At 37.8% G+C, this 1,714-nt stretch overlaps 1 protein-coding gene across 1 annotated transcript; it reads right to left on the bottom strand.

Annotated features, from left to right (window-relative positions):
* Positions 1-791: 791 nt before the first annotated feature.
* Positions 792-1,438, bottom strand: LOC105036022 (self-incompatibility protein S1-like). Its single transcript, XM_010911761.3, has one exon. The coding sequence runs from the start codon at positions 1,428-1,430 to the stop codon at positions 972-974; it is 459 nt and encodes a 152-aa protein (XP_010910063.2). The 5' UTR covers positions 1,431-1,438; the 3' UTR covers positions 792-971.
* Between the last annotated feature and the right edge of the window lie 276 nt (positions 1,439-1,714).

The following is a 1,714-nucleotide window of genomic DNA, read 5'->3' as shown; positions in this document are numbered from 1 at the left end:
AGTATGGTTATTTGATTATGATGAAATTATGAGAAAAACTCTCTAGTTGACTATGATTCGGATCTAGCCAATAAGACTGATTGTTGGCATATATCAAAAATTATTTTTTTTGGACTTAATCAATCAGGACTGATCACTGGCAGAGCTAGTTCTTTCGGGCCTAGTCAGTGGGGCTGATTGCTGGTATACATTAATGCATCCGTGTATGTATTTCAGAACTAATCTCTTTTACTTATCACATGACTCATTGTGGCTATGTGAATCAAAGCTAGCTTCTTTGGACCTAACAAGTCGGATTGATTGTTGACATACGTTGCTGTATTGTATATTTATTTTTTAGAAGCTAGTTTCTTTCGGACTTTATCATGAAGCTGATCGTAGCTGTAGTCACTAAAGACTGAGAAAGAATTTTTGGATTTTATTAATATGCATAGTATGGTTTGAAAGAAAATTATGTTATATTACTATTAAATTGTTATATATGAAAATTAATTGTGTTGATCTCTTAGAGATAGTGGTAACTTACTGAGCTCGTAAATTCACTCCTCTTTTCTATTTTTCTTCAGATCTAGAAGATCATATGGGCTGGGGACCAATCAATAAGAAGCATAAGGATTTAGGTATTATTTGCTTAGTTGTCTTTAAATAAAAATTAATTTAGATTTTTGTTGGATCTTTATTCTATTTTTTATTAGCTTGGAGAATTTATCTTTCTATTGAATAAAAATTAGTGTACTTGCTTTCGAGTTAGATTGATGTATTGATAAAAAGATAGACCACGGATATTGGGTTTGGAGCGTGACAATATATTTCAAGATATCAATACAATAGACATGCATCAAAATCCTTGCATAATAATTGATCACACAAGTTCATCTGTCCATGGCATGGATGGTACAGAGAACATTTACTAGAGCTTAGTTAGACACTTCATGAGGAGGGTTTCCATGGAACAAACACCCAATGGGCAATTAACTACCCCAGGCATACATAAATTCCCAGAGGCCAGTCCCCTCGTTGAGGCCATACACGCCCTCCTGGGCTAGAAGCCACGAGCACTGCGAGCTGCACCGGTTCTGGTCCCTCCAGTAGGCATAGGCATCAAAGTGGAACTCGGGGACGGCCTCCCATGCCAGGTCGCAGTAGAAAAGCGTGGAGCCGAAGGCATTCACGGAGAAATCCCACCCGTATTCGCCGCCATCAGGGATCGTGTGCAGGCCGAGGTCATTGTCTTTGGACTGGCAGTGGATGTCGATGCTCCTCCCCTTCCCCAGCCGGTTGAGGATGCTTACGTGAACCTTCACTGCCTCGTCGCACGGGGCCAACACAACCAGCATGGCAACAACTGCAACGACGTATCTCCAGCTAGCCATGCTCTGTTCTTGCTGGTGGTGCTGCCGCTGTCTGTCGATCATATAGATTGGTAGCATTGGAGACATTGGGCCTGCTTGGTTCCCTCTTTCTCTATTTGAAAAATCCTTTGTACACTGCATCGGATGTAGAAAAAAATACACCATCCCATCTGATTAGGTAATATAATCATAACTTTCTAATATATATTTAATATCTATTATACTATTTTATTATTTAAAATTTTAATGATGAAAATATTTTTTTTTTTAAATTATGATATCTTGTCATATTATGATATCCTACGATCAAATTATAACTTTCTGTATAGAATATCATAATGTTTCTTTCTAAAATCATAAAA

Source organism: Elaeis guineensis, chromosome 1 (genome assembly GCF_000442705.2).
Source record: "Elaeis guineensis isolate ETL-2024a chromosome 1, EG11, whole genome shotgun sequence".
NCBI classification, from domain to species: Eukaryota; Viridiplantae; Streptophyta; class Magnoliopsida; order Arecales; family Arecaceae; genus Elaeis; species Elaeis guineensis.
This window is presented reverse-complemented; position numbering and strand designations above follow the sequence as displayed.